Source organism: Planococcus citri, chromosome 2 (genome assembly GCF_950023065.1).
Source record: "Planococcus citri chromosome 2, ihPlaCitr1.1, whole genome shotgun sequence".
In the NCBI taxonomy this organism is placed as follows: Eukaryota; Metazoa; Arthropoda; class Insecta; order Hemiptera; family Pseudococcidae; genus Planococcus; species Planococcus citri.
In genome coordinates, this window is record NC_088678.1 from 53,047,978 (window position 1) to 53,066,034 (window position 18,057).

The 18,057-nt window shown below is 36.7% G+C and overlaps 1 protein-coding gene across 1 annotated transcript; it reads left to right on the forward strand.

Moving 5' to 3' along the window:
- Nucleotides 1-7,693: 7,693 nt before the first annotated feature.
- On the forward strand, nt 7,694-17,840 carry LOC135836430 (formin-2-like). Its single transcript, XM_065351263.1, has 19 exons — nt 7,694-9,371; nt 9,496-9,675; nt 10,252-10,427; nt 10,670-10,811; nt 12,808-12,959; nt 13,043-13,220; nt 13,305-14,339; nt 15,179-15,296; nt 15,390-15,519; nt 15,588-15,675; nt 15,753-15,814; nt 15,907-16,116; nt 16,200-16,347; nt 16,424-16,594; nt 16,671-16,763; nt 17,026-17,077; nt 17,173-17,328; nt 17,418-17,493; nt 17,573-17,840. Exons 1-19 carry the CDS (start codon nt 8,366-8,368, stop codon nt 17,624-17,626), a joined length of 4,227 nt encoding a protein of 1,408 aa, XP_065207335.1. The 5' UTR covers nt 7,694-8,365; the 3' UTR covers nt 17,627-17,840.
- The last annotated feature ends 217 nt before the right edge of the window (nt 17,841-18,057 follow it).

Consider the following 18,057-nt stretch of genomic DNA (forward strand, 5'->3'; position numbering starts at 1 on the left):
AAAAATTTCCCGCATTGGTTTGAAATTGTTAATAGTCACGTCAAAATGAAAAAATATGGCTCAGATTCCATAATCATTGTTGAAAATTGCCTGAAAAGTCAAAAGCTTTCTAAAAAGTTGCAATAAACCAGCTAAAATATTATCAAAATTTTGTAAAAAAAATGAAAAATTTGCAAAAAAATTGTTAAAATTCTTGAAAATTGCTAGGAAGTTGATAAGAATGGCAGAATTTATTACTCATTTAGACAAAATTTAAAAAAATGTAAAATGATGATGATGAAAAAGTTGATTATAAACTAGGAGAAAAAAGCTAATATCCAACAAAAATTTAGTATTAATGTATCTACATATCAACGAAAAATTATTCAAGATGATTCATGTACATAAATAATTGCAGTTATTGATTCGATGGTTTTGTATTGTTTGCCAGTAATTAAAAAAAAAAAAAAATAGGGAATATTTTTTTGCTGATTGCAGATTATGAAGTAGGTAGAGGTACTAACTTGGGAACCACTCGATGTAGATAAGGTATTCTATTGAGAATAAAATATAAAATCCTATGTATATTTTATTATTCGTTATTACCGGGTAATTCTCAAACCGGTTTAATCGTAATATTTATCAAGCCAATTTGGTCTATGACTTGCGTTTTTGTAAATAGAATTTATATGTCGTTTTCGTAATGTAACAATTATGATACTTTCGTAGTTTTGTAATAAAATACTTTCGTAATGAATTAATGCGTAAATTCAATAGGTTATGGGTTCAGACGCGCGATAAACTGTGCCTATGAATTCGTTTGACGCGGAAGTATTCGTTCGTTGTAATCGTCAGTTACAATAGTAAACTTTCAACTCGTATTCGTATATTCGTGCGGAATTGTGGTTGCAGCCAAATTCTACACAGTATGGACTTTATAAAAGGAATAAAACCTCTGACCGGTGCTAAAGATTGGCCTTTATGGAAGGACAAAGTACTTGATGTCTTAGAGCTGTGGGATGCAGTTGGAATAGTCGAAGGCACGAACAAATGCCCAGCTGAACCAACTTCTACAACCACTGATAAAGATGCAGCTGAAATTCGAAAGAAAATCATCGCTTGGAACAAGTCTTCTTCTCAAGCAAAAATTATTATTTCTCAATGCGTATCCGAAGAACTACATGGTAGGATAGCCGGTAGAATAACAGCAACGGAAGCTTGGAAAATTTTAACTAAAGAATTCGATGACAAGGCCGAAGATCAATTGTTTCGAGAGTGCCTGAATTTCTTTAGTACAATCTGGGAAGAAAGTGAAGACGCCGGATCGGTTTTAGCTAGAATAAAGAACCAGTATCGTGATTTTCTATCTGGTATTAAAAATCGAAAAATTGACTCAGTAGAAAAATTGCTTGAATTACTTTTTGTCTCGAAAGTATTGCATATTTTACCTGAAAGGTTCGATTCCTTCAAATCCGGTTATCTACTGTTGAATTCGAAAGTTGATAAGAAGCTAGATGATCTCGGAGATGCTCTTATCACACACGAACGTAACGTTACTCCGTTATCTACGCCAACATCGTCAAGTGAGGCATTTTATTCTCGTACAGGCACGAAAAATGTTCCGAGAAGTAATAGTAAACCGGTTGATAATAGCTCAGTTAACAACCGTGTTGATCCGAGTAGAACTAATGTACAGTGCAAATATTGTGATGGAAAGGGTCATTGGTTGAAGAGATGTAGAAAATGGATCGCCGATGGAAAACCCCCTTACCCTGCCAAAGCAAACGACCGTAATTTGAATCCAACACAACTGTTGAAAGCAAATGTGTCGTCAGCTGAAGCTGATTCAAATACAAAAGTCGTTTTAGTAGCAGACTGTCAACAACTCTACACTGTTACATCCGAAGATTCGTCCTGGTGGATAGATAATGGCGCTACAAAACATATTACCCCTAACCGCGAGTGGTTTTCTAGCTACGAGGTGTTATCAAGTAATCATTCCGTGAAAGCTGCCGGTGGTCGCTTATCAGCCATAGGTCGCGGTACTATCAACGTAGTTAGCGTTGTAAATGGAAAAGCAGAAGAGTTTACGTTATCAGATGTGTGGCATGTTCCAGAAGTACAGAAAAATTTAATCTCTGTATTAGCTGCACACGATCGAGTTCCTCATAGCGTATTTACGTCCGATCAACTCTCCTGCAAGTTAGAAATCAATGACAAGATTATTTTCACCGGTTCTCGTTCGGAAAATGGTACTTTGTACAAAGCTTCGTGTGAAACAATTATACCGGAAGCTTATGTACACGAAGGCGTCATAGATAGTGATCGAATACTTCAACTGTACCATGAGCGATGGGGTCATATTGACAAAAACCAAGTGCGCTCAAAACTTGGTGAATTGGGTATCAATCTCAAGTCAAAACCCAATACAGATGTGTGTGAACCTTGTAAATTCGGGAAAGCTCACAGGTTGCCATTTGGTACTCGTCCTCAACCCAAAGCAGCAGGTGAAATAATCTCCGGTGATGTATGCGGACCGTTCGATATATCGTTTGGTGGACGAAAGTATATGATCGTGATCAAGGATCATTACACTCATTTTCGGCACGTATTTGTCGAAAAAGAAAAATCAGCGGAAGTTATATCTCGTTGTATTCGCGAGGTATTGTCGAAAGCTAGCACTCTTGGTCACAAAACAGTCGAATTTCTCAGTGACAATGGAGGAGAGTTTGATAACGAATTAGTCAGATCGGTATTACGTGAATATGGTGTTTATCAGCGTTTAACAGCACCTTATACTCCTGAGCAAAATGGTTCAGTGGAACGTGAAAATCGATCTATCGTTGAGATGGCCCGTGTACACTCAAATATTCCAATCCTGATTTGAACCTACCTCCTGGAATATGGGCGGAGCTCGTTTCAACTGCTGCCTACCTTCTAAATCGTCTTGGAAACTCATCAGTTGAAGGTCGTTCGCCTCATGAACTGTGGTTTGGGCAGAAGCCAAGATTGAAACATCTACGCATCATATGTGCAAAGTGCTACGTTCATATTCCGGTTCAAAAGCGTAAGAAAATGGATCGGAAGTCCATTGTTGGTTATCTCATTGGCTATGATGGCGATGAACGTTATCGGATTTATATTCCGAAAAATCGAGATGTTGTTTTGTCCAGAGACGTCACCTTTAATGAAAAGATACGCGGCTGTGACGAACGAGTTACACTGCCTATCAAAGATTGTGTTGAAAAAGAGAAAATCGATTTTGAAGAAGAAACTAAAAGCTTGTCGGCGCCTTCTTCTCCTCTTTCAACTCCATCTGTAAAAACGTCTCCGAAAACTAACACTCCAACGTCAGATACCAAAACGTCATCGAAATCTGACAAGAGAACTCCGAAAACGGAAATAAAATCACCGGTTACTCCTACTGGAAGCGTCCTTGATAGGGATATCGATTCGGAAGATGAAACAGAATCCGGGAAAGTAATCAGAAGAACTAATCGTCAACAAATCAAACCGAAACGATTTGGATTTGATGATTTTGTTTCCTGTGTCGAAATTGAAGCGTATCCGGTTGAATTCGATAATTTACCAAACAATTATCGAGAAGCTGTTGAGAACAGTGATCATATAGAATGGAAACGTGCAATGGATGTTGAAATGGCATCTATGGCTGAAAACAACGCCTGGAATTTGGTTGAACGCCCTACAGGCAAATCTGTACTGCAAAATCGCTGGGTTTTTAGAATCAAAGAAAACTCTGATGGTTCAATTGACAAGTACAGAGCACGATTGGTTGTAAAAGGCTACGCACAGAAACCTGGTATCGATTATAATGAAACCTACGCTCCGGTTACTCGTCTAGATACGATTCGTTTACTTCTTGCAATTGCAGTTCAAGAAAACATGAGCGTCCGTCAGTTCGATGTATCCACCGCATTTTTATATGGTAAAATCGATGGTGAAATTTATATGAAGCAGCCAGAAGGGTATAACGATGGAACAGATCGCGTCTGTTTGCTCAACAGCAGTCTGTATGGCCTCAAGCAAGCCCCCAGGTGCTGGAATTATCGATTTCACAAACATATGTTGAAGATGGGCTTCGAACGTAGTCAAGAAGATCCGTGTGTCTATATACGACACATTCGTCGTAATGGCAGATTAATTAAACTCATCTTTGCGCTCTACGTTGATGATGGTCTTGCCATATGTACCGAAGAAGAAATTTTGGATGAATTTCTCAAAGAACTCCAAATGGAATTCAAAATTGTATCAAAACCAGCATCTTATTTCTTGGGCATTCGGATATCTCAACTAGAAAACGGTGATATTGCCCTAGACCAATCTACATACGTATCCAAAATTGTAGATCGTTTTGGAATGAGTGGATGTAATTCGGCTATCATTCCAATGGAAAAAGGTGCAAGTTCCGGTAATATTGACGAAGTATCTGTCTCCAACTTTCCTTACCGATCAGCAGTTGGAGCTTTACTCTATTTAGCGAGAGGTACTCGTTTTGATATATCTTACTCCGTTAGCGTTCTATCTCGTTCGCTTGAAAACCCAACCAGTGATGATATTGGACGTCTAAAACGAGTAATAAGATACCTATCCGGAACTATTCATCTCAGACTCATTTATAAATCAAAATCGAAGCACGATAGCTTAAAATGCTTCAGTGATGCGGATTTTGCCGGTTGTTTAACTACGTTCCGTTCAACTACCGGTATTGTTATCAAGTATGCTGGAGCTGCTGTACTCTGGTGTAGTCGCTGACAGAGTTTGGTTGCAGACTCCACTTGTGAAGCTGAAATCATCGCAGCAAACAAGGCTTCAAAAGAGGTTATTTGGTTATCACGCCTCTTTTCTGAACTGACTGGTTTAAATTCAACACCGGTTTTACAGATCGATAACGAGAATGCGCAAAGAATAGCTGAAAATAATTCTGAGCAGCACAGTCGTACTAAGCATATTCAAAGAAAGTTCCTATTCATTCGAGACAGAGTTCAGCAGAATATGATTAGCGTCACACATGTAAAATCCATGGACCAGCTCGCAGATATATTTACGAAACCATTAACTCGAATTCGTTTCGTTATGCTGAGAGAGAGACTAGGCCTTTCCTCCTAAATTACTTCCTTTGTAGTTTTTCGAATTAGGGAAAGTATTGAGAATAAAATATAAAATCCTATGTATATTTTATTATTCGTTATTACCGGGTAATTCTCAAACCGGTTTAATCGTAATATTTATCAAGCCAATTTGGTCTATGACTTGCGTTTTTGTAAATAGAATTTATATGTCGTTTTCGTAATGTAACAATTATGATACTTTCGTAGTTTTGTAATAAAATACTTTCGTAATGAATTAATGCGTAAATTCAATATATTCCTTCTTCGATTTCTACGAAAGTTGGATTGTTCAATTTCAGCTTGGTACTCAAACTGGTTGAAAATTTATAAATCAAAATTCCATTTCATTTAAAGTAGGAATATTCGGTTAGTTTTCAGCAGAAAGATAGTATTTTTGACATAGGTACTTAGAGCAATATTTCTTGGAAAATGTTTGAAAATTTGTTCCATGAGCTGTGATATTAACCTCCTAAAAATTGAATTTGTTTAGTCACCTTTTTTTGCCGTACCCATCTGAAATCTCTAAAATTTCTCAATTTTCGCTTTAAATTTTTAAAATTGAAAAGCGTAAAAATTTGATTTCCATCTAGCCTGAGGTACCTCGAACTCAACCCTTAAAATCCTCCATTTCGGAAAATTCTCATGTTGACTTGAATTAAAAAATTTTTCAGAATAGAGAAAAATATTAGAAATGGTACAATCGAATAATAAAGTCTTTACCTGCCTAGTTCTAGGAAAAAAATTTCTCAAGTCTTGTAAAATCCCATTCCATTAAATTTCCATTATTTCCAAGACAAATAGGTTCCTGATTTCATCATTTTGAAGTAGGTAAAGGTACATATACCTATTTACCTATATGTTTTAGCTTTTTCAAACACTGAAATTTGGTCAGAAAATGTGAAAGGGGAGGGATCTAAGTACACACGTATTTGTCAACTTTGAGGGAAATTTTAAAAAATTATTTGTTTTTTATTTTAAAAGATGTTATGGAGAAGAAGGTGCAGCTACATTTGAATAGACTGTTGAAAATTAGCCAACAATATTGAAAATTGTTTGAATGGTTTGAAAACTCGAAAATTTGGAATCACTTAAATTCCAGCTCTCTACTCGGTGTGATTACATTTTTATTTAAGTATTCGGTATAAGTGATGAACTCTCGAATTCGTCCAAGTTTGTCAAAAATCAAAAATTGGTACAAAAACTTGATATTAGTACATACCTACTTACTTATTTTTAAAACTTGAATCTGTGAAAATTTCAAAAAATTCATGTAGGTACCCATCTCGATATTTTGAAAATATTTAAACAAAGGAATGAACAATTTAAAAATATACATAAACAATTTAAAACATTTGAAAAAAAATCTGAAAGAATAATTAATTCATAAAAAATTGTATAATACTCGTACATAATTGATAAACCTTGGTACCTAGGTAGTCTTTATAAAAATTAAATTAGTGTTTTCTAATGAGTCAGGTACTTACACAATAAAAAATTCATATAGATACATTTTTGAGTCATAAATTCCTACTAAAAACAAAGACTTTAAAAAACTCAAAAAATCTCATAAATCACCTGGCATTGGATGTAGGTGTACTCGTACATTCCAACTCAAAATTATTTTTCAAATTGAAGCTTAAAAACATACCTACTCATATTTATCTCATCTTCTCTTACTTTTTTCGCAACGTAGAAATTGCTCTGTTCTCCTCAAAATTCAAATAAAAGTCTGTGAACTGAGGGATTTTTTCTCATTTTTATCCTTTCAAAATTATTTTTAAATCCTTACGAAAGAACTTTTCGAATTTACACAGATTTTTTTTCTCGAATTAAATGAATCAGTGTGAATAATTTTTCATTTCTACCCCTCCCCAGTCCCCAGTCACTTGTCTCTTCCTAGTTCCTAGCTCCTTTCACTTTCTGTTCAAGTGTTCAATTATCTAGTGAATTAATATCAAGAAATAAGTACTGCTGGTACAATGTAAGTATATAGTATTGGAAATTACAGCTGATTTATGATTATGGGACATTTTCACTGTTTAGATTGCGGCGATACGACACGAAAAAGCTCGTGTATTACTGTGTATAAAAGGGTCAACGTATTCCGAATTATGTCCTTTCTATGCTCGCAAAATCTGAAATCAGCTGCAGTGGTGTTTTTATGAATTATGACCATGATTAAAGATATGCGCAGGCTTACGATGGAAAAATGCTCGAAATACAAGAAATTTTACCACCCCAACTTGTAAGTACGAAGTTGAAATAGGGTAGGAAAAGTCGAAAAGTCTGTTCCTGTTTACGTTCATGTATATTGATAGAAAAGCAGGGTTGCCATCGTAAAAAGCTCTCTCACGTAAAGACAAAGATTCAAAGGCTCGTTTGAAATTCTATTGCGTTACATTATGAACTTTCTAGTTCTACTAATAATTGAAGTAAATATGTATTGACATAATATACCTACTTAAAATTTTTAAACTGTGCTGAAATATGAAACGCTATGCTGCTGGCTGCTCATTGATTGTTGGCAGGGATTTATTTTTGTACCTTTTGGCCTTGCAACATTGAAAACGAAAGTTTTCCATCACCATATCAAAAAAGGTGTTAGGAGTGATTACAATGCATTATTCGAACTTTTGAAGTATTATTTGACCGAAATTCGTCAATATTTCGTCTAATAAGCTTTCGTTATTGCGTAACTGCTTCGTATATCGATTACTTCGCCGAATAAAGCCATCTCAGAGCGTATTGCTTCCCTGTTCGTCGTCGAAGAATTCAAAGTGCTATGAAGCTTTTGAGTAGATTGAGCTTTGTTTCATTGGCCTCTGCTGACAACGTAGTTTCTTCTTTATTACCATATGGTTACCGTAAAGCTCTTTATAAGATCGGTGTTTGTGTTACGATTTTATGACTACCGAAACCGAAACCGAAGGTAAAATAAGCTTTAGAATTCGTAGATATGCGTAGAAGATGCTGCACCGTCGTGATCGTCGAACTTTCCGCTGCGAAGCTTTCATATATTTTTTGAATCAATTCGTTGTCTTCCGGCTCATCGGGCTCCGGCAATTCGTACCAATGACGCCGTTCATTGAAACAATAATAGTTGGCTGGTGCAGAAGTCAACTCTAAATGAAAGAAAATTTGTGATACAGTTTGTTATGGTACCGTCTTCGATTGAAAAGTACGTAAAACGCGTAGAAAATATAGCGAAATAGATAATAATTCGTGTTGGTCGAGTTGACCCAAATTGAACGTTCAAAATGGGTAACTCGAATAGCTCGGAAGTGAAGGCGAAAGCTTCGAATTTGAAAAGCCCCCGAAAGAGATTCCTGGGCAAACGGCTGAAATTCAAAGGACGCGGTTCGCTCACCGATATTACGACGGATAAAGACGCCCAAGGTCACGAGGCGCTGGATCCGCAGAGTATCGAGCTGGTGGATAGCGACGAACAGGTTCACGACGGTCGTAGCGATGTTGAAACGGAAGAAAACCCGCAGCCGGGGCAATCCGGTTCCATCATGCCAGGTGGTGGGGAATGTAATAACACTGCGGAAGAGTGGTCAGCCAAGCACGCCAGTAACGATAGCAGCGGTGATCGCGAACAATGCTGTGCAGCCGGCGTCCTCAGCCAACGACCTAACTCGAGCTGTGAGAATATTTACGCGAATAACGATTCGGTAGTTTGTTACGATAATAATATCAGTGATAATTTCAAACAAACTGTGCACGTCGGTGATGTACAAGTGCATATCGATGATCATAGCACGCAGTCGTTTGATCCAGATCGAAGTCAGCTTCAAACACAACTTGAAAATCAAGCCAACCATGAAACCAGCGACCAGGACCACCAGCCCGATGTGAATGGAAAATACGAATGCGTTGGAATATGTATTAAAGTCGACGACGCTACGGAAACTCATCAAAACGCAACGCCGCCGGAAGATAATCCAGACGATGACGTGACCGAAGATATCACCAACACTTCGTACACCGATCCGCTCGTCACTACGCCGTATTTTAGTCCAGATGAAGAATTCGAAAATAATATATTCGACTCGGATCCCAAACTCAACGAAACGATGGATGTGAAAGTAGCCAAAGAGACGGATATCGGTGCACAAATCAAAAATAAGGATATTTGTAGCTTTAACGATAAAGAAATGTTGAAACCGAGCCCTGGTTCGTTCACAGTTACTAAACACAAGAAAGTAGAGCTTTCGCCGACTACCTTCTCGACACCTATACCAAATACCATCGAAAGTAAAGGTAACACCGGCTAAAATGATCCGAATTTAAACGTCCATTTCCCTATACCTACCTGTTAATCCTACTAACTAAACGTAACTATGCTAAACTCAAACTACCATATACTAATTGGTTCAATTTTCAGGTACAGCTTCATCGTCGAGCTGTCGTCATTCCTCATTAACCGAAGGAACTCCTCTAGAAAGCAATGTTTTGCGAAAAGTGGCCAGTTTGACGTTCGATAAAGCTGCCATGGAGCAGAAAGTACACAAATCGAGATTCATACCGGAAAAACTAGATTTTCAAAATTACGAAAAATTCGAAGGTACAGAAACAGATAACCTGTTACGTAATTTCTCATTCAGCTACGATGATAATAACAGCTAAACACTCCTTAACGTAAATAGCTCATATATTAGTACCTCTAGTCCTCTACCTATCGAAGGTGACATGTAGGAAGAAACAGAACGGATGAATTATTCATATGGATATATAGTAGGTGTTTGATAACAACGTCTATGTTACGATCCATTTGCGTGTGTATTGTATTAAGTATTGCTTACGATTCAAACGTATTACGAAGTCGAGTCGAACCAAAGTTTTATAAGTGCTCGTATCGACCTGGAGATTTCTTTTGTCCAATTGTAGTATCCTTTGGCTATGCATAGGAATAAAATTTCGTTACGAATGCAATGTGATAAGAATCGAAACTATCGCGTTAGGCTATATGAAATTCTCAGAAATGGTCATCTAATTTGACACATAAACGTGGTCGTTATTTTTATCCATATCGTCATATTATTCGCAATTCGCATTCGACACTTGAGGAATTCGCATCGCGTTTAAAGCGGTTTTCTTCTTCTCCGAAGTCCGAATTAATTCTTTGTTTTATATCGTACAGGTCAGATGTTAATTAATTGGTTTTTATCGTCGTTATCTGATAAGAAATCGTTTAATCAGAAACTCAAAACCAGCGAGTTGCATGCGTTAGCCACTCAATTCTGTACACAGTTACTGGCTGCCGGAGTAATACAACAGATTATCGATAAAGATGCTGCCAAAGAAGATAATTTCAAGGTAATACCGAAGATGTTTATTTAAATGATAAACTATTAACTTATTTTTAAATATCTCTTTAAATGGAGAATTATCATAATCGAGTTTTTTCCATTAACTTCACTTCACGTCGAGTACTTGAACGTTATTAGACCTACTGGTTTAAAATGATATGTAGTTGAGATTCGAAGTGTAATGTAATGTGTAATACGATGCTAGTTCTTCGATTGCCTAGTCTAATGAAAACCTCATCTTGTCTCTAGCCAACTTTGATGTATTACTGGACTCATGCTGAAACTGCAAATATATCGACGTATTCACCGGGACGTTTGAGCACGATGTCGTGGCCTCCTGCAGCCTCACTTGGCAGTAATAGCTCCATCGAAGCAAAAACTCCTATCGAAGGTGAGCATTTATTGTAATTAATTGTGCTTTACGATTGGAAATTTACGCTGAATTAGTTGAAGGGTCGAAAGATGATTTCAAATTAATCCCCTTTTTGTTGAAAGTTGTTTGCGAAAAAAATCACGATTTGTCATTTTGGCCAAGTTCAGGAAATGTTTTTTTTTTTTTTTTTTTAATGGTTACAATTCCAAATTTAAAAACTTCGAGTTTTTCAAACTTTTAAATATTTTTTACTGTGTTTTGATAAGATTTACCTTATTCCTGATGAGTAAAAATAATTTGAACTGTATCCAAAATAACCCCCGAGCCCTCCTGCGAAACTGAGAGAGTGAAGAAACACAAGCATTATGCATACAAAAAGATTAATATTCATACCGAACGTTTCTAAAATTACGTAGTTGGAATCTACGTGTTTCTCCACTTTTTTAAATTTAATTTTTTTCAAAATTTGAAGCTGGAAAGGCACTTGTTATATCCAAAAGAAGCAAGAGTATATTTCAACTCAGCACCCTCAAAAATCTTATTATAATAACGCTCCACTCCAACTCATCATTTTCAATTGAATGATCTTTCTTTATTTTGAAATTTAATTTTCTCATGTTCTTGGATTTTTGAAAAAAATAATTCTCAATTTTTTTTTGTAGATTCAAAAAAGTGGCACCGTGAGTCCTCCAAAGTTCAAAAAAATTTTCAAATGCGATGAAAAATTTTCATTAAAGATTGACCCCTTTTTCTAGAAAAAAAAACTTCAGCCTCCCCCCCCCCCATCCGATGTTAGTCTCTCTGCACAGAGCTCCTCTGATTGAAAAGTCAAAAAAGTGAAATAAAATAAGAAACATTGAACATTTTTTTAAAAACTCTTAATTCATGTGTCTTATTATTTTCCTCTGAAACTACTTCCTTTACAAGAAAACAATTTCCACGAGTCTCATTGCCTAAAATTAAAAGACCTGCTTTTTGTTAAAAATCATCAAAAATTGACACTTTTTGGTTTTACGAAAAATTTTCAACAAACTTCCGCTAAAAATAGCATAAAATTTCGCCTTCGTCAGTTAAAATTGTCAAAAAGTCTTATTTTTTGGAATTTTTTTGCCAAAAAATACTTATTTTCACCGTTTAGCGAAAAATTTCAAAAACTTTATTACTTTTTTTAGAAATTGTCCAAATGTCTCGGTCTTTTACCAGAAATTGCTAAAAAAAGCCCGTCTTTTTCTAATATTATCAAAGTCATGCTTTTTGCCAAAAATGTTCAAAATTCTCAAAATTACGAAAATTGACTGGTTTGTTCGCAAACGTATTGTTTGTTAGCGAATGCGCCCAGCACCTCATTCAAGGTCATTGACCCGTGTCTCTGGACTATCAAGATCACTGACATAGTTGTCCAGAGTGCCTATCTGACCGTCCAAGATCGTCTGTCTGTTTTGCGTGGCTTCTTGAGGTCGTTGACCCGTGTGTCTGGCCTCTCAAGGTCATCTGTCTGACCTCCTAAGGTCATTGACCCGTCAGTATGGCTTCACAAGGTCGTCTGTCTACCTGTGTGGTCTTTAAAGATCATTGCAACCTGTCAGTGTGGCTTTCCAAATTTTCAAGTTCGTCTGTCTTGCTCCTTGAGGTCATCGACCCGTATTGCCGGCCTCTCAAGATCATCGGTATTCCTTTCTTGCCTCTAAAAGTCAATGAACCTGGACTCTTTAGGTCACTCACCTACCTGTCTAATTTCCCAAAGTCGTCTGTCTGACCGTTTGGTCTCTTGAGGTCATTGACCTGTCAGTGTGGCTTCTCAGAGTCGTCTGTCTGTCTGACTGACTGATCTTTTCTGAGGTCATTGACCCGTCTTTCTGGTCTCTCGAGGTCACTGACCTACCTATCGAGCTCTTCAAAGGTCGTCTGTCTGCTTGTCTGACCTCTAAAGGTTGTCTGACTACCTGTCTGGCGGTCCCTAAGTTTATTAATTTTTTATGTGATTCGTTTCATTGAACACTTTTTTTCTTGGCAGGATCGAAAAACGAGCTCAAAGAAAACGAAGAATCTCCCGAAATACTGAAATCTAAATTAATCGAAAAGGAGAGAAAAATTTCTGAACTAGAAAATGCTATCGAGCAACTTCGAAGAGAAATGGATCAACTTCAAACGGTTTCAGATATTCAGGTAAGAACGACACAACTAGCATTTTGAAATGTTCGTAAAATAAATTGCTCGATCAATTTTTAACACTGTATTGATTTTTTCAGGCGTTGACCGAAAAAGTAAAATTGGATTTTCGAAGCGATTCAGTTGACAGTGAAGAGGTGAAAAAAGACGGCGAAGTCACCGTGAATGGCGACTCAAGTACCGATACCAAATCTACGAAAGTTGCAAAAGAACAAGATCAGCCACCGATGAAAAATGATGCGAAAAATTCCACGCCTGGTACGTGATTATTTTCCGTTCCGGAAACGAAGATAAATTATTTAACTAGCAGACTGTTTATTTTTTCATTTTATGATTTGGCAGATTCGAGAGATAAATCGGATATTACCAATGGTTCTAATTCTGGTTCAGCGGCGAATCGTATTCAGTCGTCTAAAATTCCTGTTCCGTTGTGTAAATCGAGTAGTATACCGCATGTGCCTACAGCTGTGAATACAGATTCAAGTTCAAGTACGTCGTTAAGTAATCGATCGAAAAGCGGTGTTGATTTGACGACATGCACCAACAGCTCGAAAGCGCTTTCATCTCCTGTGATTTCATCGCCCGTTCGTGAAACAGCGCCTAAAAATGAAATCGAATCCGATGTTCCTGTTTCTTCTAGTGTTAAAGATGATAGTTCAGATAAAACCGAAAAATCCGAAACCGTATCCTCTTCGTTACCATCTGCAACCGCTGAAACGTGCGATAAGAAGGAAAACTGTGAAAAACCTATCGAATCGGATAACAAACCAGTATCTCAAACGACGGTTGATCCAGCGACATCGTCATCGGATCCGGAAAACTCCGGGCTATCCCCGGCAAGTATGATATCACCGATGCCACCTTCTTCGGTGAGAGCTTCTTCGATGCCGGTAGCGAAACCAACGGATCCGCCGAAAGTTGTACCTATACCGGATCGCCCGACTGCTGTGGTGAGCGCTCCTCCACCGCCACCGCCGCTTCCATCGGCTATGTTTATAGCTCCTCCACCGCCGCCTCCTCCTCTTCCACCGCCTTTATCGGTTGCGCCACCGCAGCCTCCACCGCCACCGCCACCACCTATGCCTGGAGGAGTATCGGTTCCTGGAGCTTTGCCGCCGCCTCCTCCACCTATGCCTGGAATAGCATTACCACCGGCACCTCCGCCGATGCCGGGAGCTATGCCGCCACCGCCGCCTCCTGGTGGTGGTATGTTTCCGCCGCCTCCCCCGCCCTTTCCATCAGGGGCTCCGCCGCCACCGCCGCCACCTTTTTCCAGCGGCGATGCGTCGGTTTTGAATGTTAGTCTGCCGAATGCTCCACCTTCGCCGGCGCCTTTTCCTACACCGCCGTCGGGGGGATGGAATGCGCAGAGAAATAGTAAGTTCGTGTTGTGAATTGGATAATACTTTGTGTAAATTTCAACTTTCAAGTTTCAAAAATCTGCTGGAAGATTCAGAACTGTTTCAAAAATCTGCTGAAAGCTTCAGAACTGCTCAGACCGATTCCATTCGATTGGCGAGAGAGGGGAGCTAGATCAATTTGGCGAATTATTAGTCATCCCCATTTTCGGCTGAAATTTGATCTATAAAAATTCACCTAAAAATTAAAATCGAAAAATGAACTCGAAAAACTTGAAATTTTTAGCTGGTGATGTTATTTTAGTGTACTTTTCGATTTAGCTTAAAAATTGAAATTTTTCTGCCTGGTGGAATTTCGCTCCTTATTTGTTGAACATTTTTTCAACTCTTCCAGGAAAGCACTTTAACAGGCTGAAAATTTTTTTGAGAAAGAGCATAAAAAACTGCACTAACAGAAATTTTAAATGCCGAATTGCAATTTTTGATTTTTGACAAATTTTTTAAAATTCAGGTTAAATTGATTTTTTTTTATGAAAAAAATGACTAAATTTAGATAGAAAAAGCTTGTGATCTTTCAAATCTTTTGAATACATTGTACATAGTTTCGAGTTGTTCTTAAGCCTTCTGCAGATTTTTGGATTCTCCAATAATTATAAATAATAATTGAATGCACCTTTAAAATATGGGTTTTTTATGGACGCCAAAGTTCATTTGGGCTCTTATTTCACTTGGTGGTGTATTTTTCAATACTCTTTCGTTCATTTTCAAAACTTCAGTATTTGATGCTTGTTTTGAAATTCCGAATATTGCCTTACTCCGTAGGACTATTAATCATTTTATTTTTTTTTCTTTTGATAGCTTTCAGAAAACAACCGTTGACGCCAAAAGTTCCTATGAAGCCATTGTATTGGACAAGGGTGGTAGTGCCGGCACCGGCAAATCAGCCATTAGCTACTCCAGCGCCTTCCAACGAAAAGTGAGTATTTTATTCAAACTAATTTCTACTTTTTGTTTCGAAATTTTGTAATTGTGTGCTCAAGTCGGTTAATTTTTCTTTTCCCTTTTTCAGAGAAAAATTAATATGGGAGGAGATAGAAGAACCATCTATCAACGATGAAGAATTTATGACTTTATTTTCGCGGCAGGTGGTTGAGAAGAAGGCCCCTAAGAAGAAAGTAGAAAAACCAGTGAAAGCTCAAGTGAGTGTTGGTTCGATCTGAATTGAAAACTAAATCTTTATTCTCTTGCTAATTGAATCATTTTTCAGGTGATAAAATTACTGGACAGTAAACGATCTCAAAACGTTGGCATATTAGCTTCAAGTTTACATTTAGATTTTTCTGAAATTGAAAATGGTAAGCAGAAGGGAAAATCTGACGTTGATAGGTTTCGATAATTTTATTCGAGTAACGATTTTGTGATTTTTTTCCAGCTGTTTATAATTTCGATACATCTGTCGTTTCTCTAGAAGTATTGCAACAAATTTACGAAATCGTGAGTATTGATTCGTTCATTTCAAGTACCTGCTTACTTTTTTCAAATATAAACTTTGGATTATTCAACAATTGAAATTATTCTATTTTCAGCGTGCCACCGATGAAGAAATCGCCCTGATCAAAGACCATCTCGCAGCGAATCCCAATGCTCCTTTGGATAAACCCGAACAATTTTTGTTAGACCTAAGTGAAATACCTCATTTCGCCGAGCGAATCGCTTGTTTTGTATTCCAGTCTGAATTCAACGACGCCATTTTATCAGTTAGAAACAAACTGAGCAATATTAAAGCTCTCTGCACGGTAAAGTAGTCTTATACTCGTATATTTGATCATTTTTCATGGTCTGATGATCAAAATCTTAATCCAAAGTTATTCTGTTGTAGAATATGATATCATCAGAACCTTTGAAAAAAGTAATGGCCATAATTTTAGCGCTGGGTAATTATATGAATGGTGGTAATTTACAAAGAGGTCAAGCTGATGGTTTTGGACTCGATATTCTTTCGAAACTAAAGGATGTCAAAAGTAAAGGTAAAGTACTTGATTTGAATGTAATTAAGTGTTACTTAATCCGGTTGAATCTTTACTCGACTTATTTTCTGCGCAGATAATTCGTTAACATTGCTGCACTATATTGTAAAAACGTATTTGAAAATGTGCGACGATCCCGTGAATGCCTCATTACCTATTCCTGAGCCGAGTGATGTCGAACACGCTACGCCTGTTCAATTTGACGATATTAAACTACAATTGCAAACTCTGCACAAAGGTTTACAAGGTTGGTATTTTTTTTCTTTTTTAGAAGTGATTTTCAATAATAAAATCAAGTATTTATTTTCCAAATTCATTTTTAGATTGCCAAGAAAAAGTTGAGAAGATTACCGCCAACGAAAAAGACGATAATGTTAAAGTTTTCAAAGAGAAAATGGAGAAATTTTTATCCGACGGTGAGTATTATTTTTTTCAAAATAATTCTTAAATTCATACAGTGGTGTAAGAAGAAATTGTCTGCCTGGGTGGACTTGACTAAGAAATGTACCTCCCCTTCTTTAGTATTTTGAAAAATTGAAAAATTGCTCGTACATTTTTCTGCACCTATTTGAAAATTGGACGTCTCAAAAATTGACCCTTTTCCACAATTTTCTACACCACTGAACTTATAATTTCAAATGATCGTTATTTTATTTAAAAACTGATTTTTTTCTGCAGGAAAAAAATTATATGAAGAAGAAATTGAAAATTTAGAAGACAGTGAAAAAAAGTAAGCTATATACCTACTTATTTCAATGAGCACGTGGAATAATCACGAATTATAATTTCTTACGTATTTATTTAATTTTATTCTTCTGTCAATAGATTTATGGCGGCGTTGAAATTCTATCAATTTCAACCAAAAGGATTAGCCAGTGGTGAAAAACCCAACCCCAAAGATTTCTTTCCATTATGGGGTAGTTTTTGTTCGGATTTTAAAGCACTCTGGAGAATCGAACAACAAAGATGTTTAAAGCAAAAGTAAGTGCATTGAAAATCATTTTCAAATTTTGATTCGATTTTTTAAAATATTATTTTACCTATTAATTTGTCATGTTTTCATGATACAGAATGAAAGAAACCATCGCAAAAACGAAGGAACGTAAGCAGCAAGTTGTAAAGACAAAAATCAAGGAAAAGGGTCTTGTGAGTATTTGTTTCCATCTCACAAACAACCTCAATGTATCGTACTGATGAATAATTGTTTTTTTTTCTGTGTTTGTAGAAATCCGGAATGAAAAGCATAAAAAACTTATTGAGTACATTGGAAGACGACTGAATGAAATTTTAAATTCATTTTGAATACGAATTATTTCCTAGTTAAATCGGCTGTGTTTACCATTATTATTATTTTTTTGTATTATTGAATGCATTGAATCGTTGACTTTTATACCTCGAAATGTAAATTTTTAGTTGTAATATCAAGATTTTCACGTTTATACTTTTTTTTTGTGATTGCATTTTTTTCTCAATAAATCACTTGAAAGTTATAATTTTTTGTTGAAGATGTAAATGTTTGCTTTGTTTAATCAGGTTCAGGTTTATCAATATATTTAAGGAGTTGGTTTGACTGAACTCAGCTGAAGTTTGAAAAACGGTACGATATAGACTCGAAGTAGGGATATTCGTGCTTAATATTTTAATCCCCATTGTAAATTGCTCATGATAAAGTTACACTTAAATGACAAAAAACGAAATCTAAAGTAGGTA

Excerpts from the sequence above, each read along its gene's own strand:
- LOC135836430 (XM_065351263.1), top strand. The coding sequence starts at position 8,366 with ATGGGTAACTCGAATAGCTCGGAAGTGAAGGCGAAAGCTTCGAATTTG. Across the intron at positions 15,297-15,389 it reads CCAGCGCCTTCCAACGAAAA|AGAAAAATTAATATGGGAGG; the intron begins GTGAGTATTTTA and ends TCCCTTTTTCAG. Across the intron at positions 17,329-17,417 it reads CAAAGATGTTTAAAGCAAAA|AATGAAAGAAACCATCGCAA; the intron begins GTAAGTGCATTG and ends TTCATGATACAG.